The following is a 954-nucleotide window of genomic DNA, read 5'->3' as shown; positions in this document are numbered from 1 at the left end:
GTGTCCAGATACTTGATTTGCGGAACAATAAACTCTCTGGGAGTATTAAGCAGTTTCTCAATACCGAGAGCATAAGTATTCTTCTGTTGAGGGGAAACAATTTAACTGGATCTATACCAAGGCAACTGTGTGATTTGAGAGGAATCAAACTCTTAGATCTTTCAGATAACAAGCTCAATGGTTTCATACCTTCATGCCTCTACAATTTATCATTTGGACTGGATCAACATGACATGAGTATAAAGCTCATACCTCCAATTTCTCGTACTCAGAGCTTTCAGTCGGAATATTACAAATCCGCATTGCTGGTAGAAGATTTCACGATTTACTATGTTACCTTCCAGGAAACTGAAATCAAATTTGCAATGAAGCAAAGGTATGATTCCTACACTGGAGAATCTTGGTTCAGCGATTCTTATAGTGGAACATCTAATCCCAAGAATGGAATACTTGATTATTTGTATGGATTGGATCTGTCAAGCAATGAATTAAGTGGTGTTATCCCAACAGAACTTGGAGACCTCTCCAAACTACGAGTGTTGAATCTCTCTCACAATCTTTTGTCGAGTTTCATACCATCCAGATTCTCTAAACTGAAGGATATTGAGAGCCTTGATCTTTCTTATAACATGTTGCGGGGAAGCATTCCTCAACAGCTTACCAGCCTTACTTCTCTTGCTGTGTTCAACGTGTCTTACAACAATTTATCAGGGATCGTTCCACAAGGAAAGCAGTTCAATACCTTCAACGAGAAAAGCTACATAGGCAATCCTCTTCTTTGTGGACCACCAACTGATAGAAGTTGTGAGACTACAAAGGAAGCAGGTAATGGAGGAGAAGAAAGAGACGGTGAAGCTGCTATTGACAGGCTGGTCTTTTATTTTAGTACTGCTTCAACTTATGTTGTCGCGTTGATATGCATTCTAGTACTTATGTGCTTTGATTGTCCTTGGC

At 39.5% G+C, this 954-nt stretch overlaps 1 protein-coding gene across 1 annotated transcript; it reads left to right on the top strand.

Moving 5' to 3' along the window:
* Nucleotides 1-10: 10 nt before the first annotated feature.
* On the top strand, nucleotides 11-945 carry LOC104774457 (leucine-rich repeat receptor-like kinase protein FLORAL ORGAN NUMBER1; the record flags this gene model as incomplete). The annotated part of the gene is made up of 1 exon (XM_019242888.1): nucleotides 11-945. A coding segment is annotated over exon 1 (712 nt), but the record flags the coding sequence as incomplete, so codon positions are not given.
* Between the last annotated feature and the right edge of the window lie 9 nt (nucleotides 946-954).

The sequence above is a fragment of the Camelina sativa genome, unplaced genomic scaffold, assembly GCF_000633955.1.
Source record: "Camelina sativa cultivar DH55 unplaced genomic scaffold, Cs unpScaffold02940, whole genome shotgun sequence".
Classification (NCBI taxonomy): Eukaryota; Viridiplantae; Streptophyta; class Magnoliopsida; order Brassicales; family Brassicaceae; genus Camelina; species Camelina sativa.
Note: the sequence above shows the minus strand (reverse complement) of the source record. Positions and strands in the feature narration are given on the sequence as shown.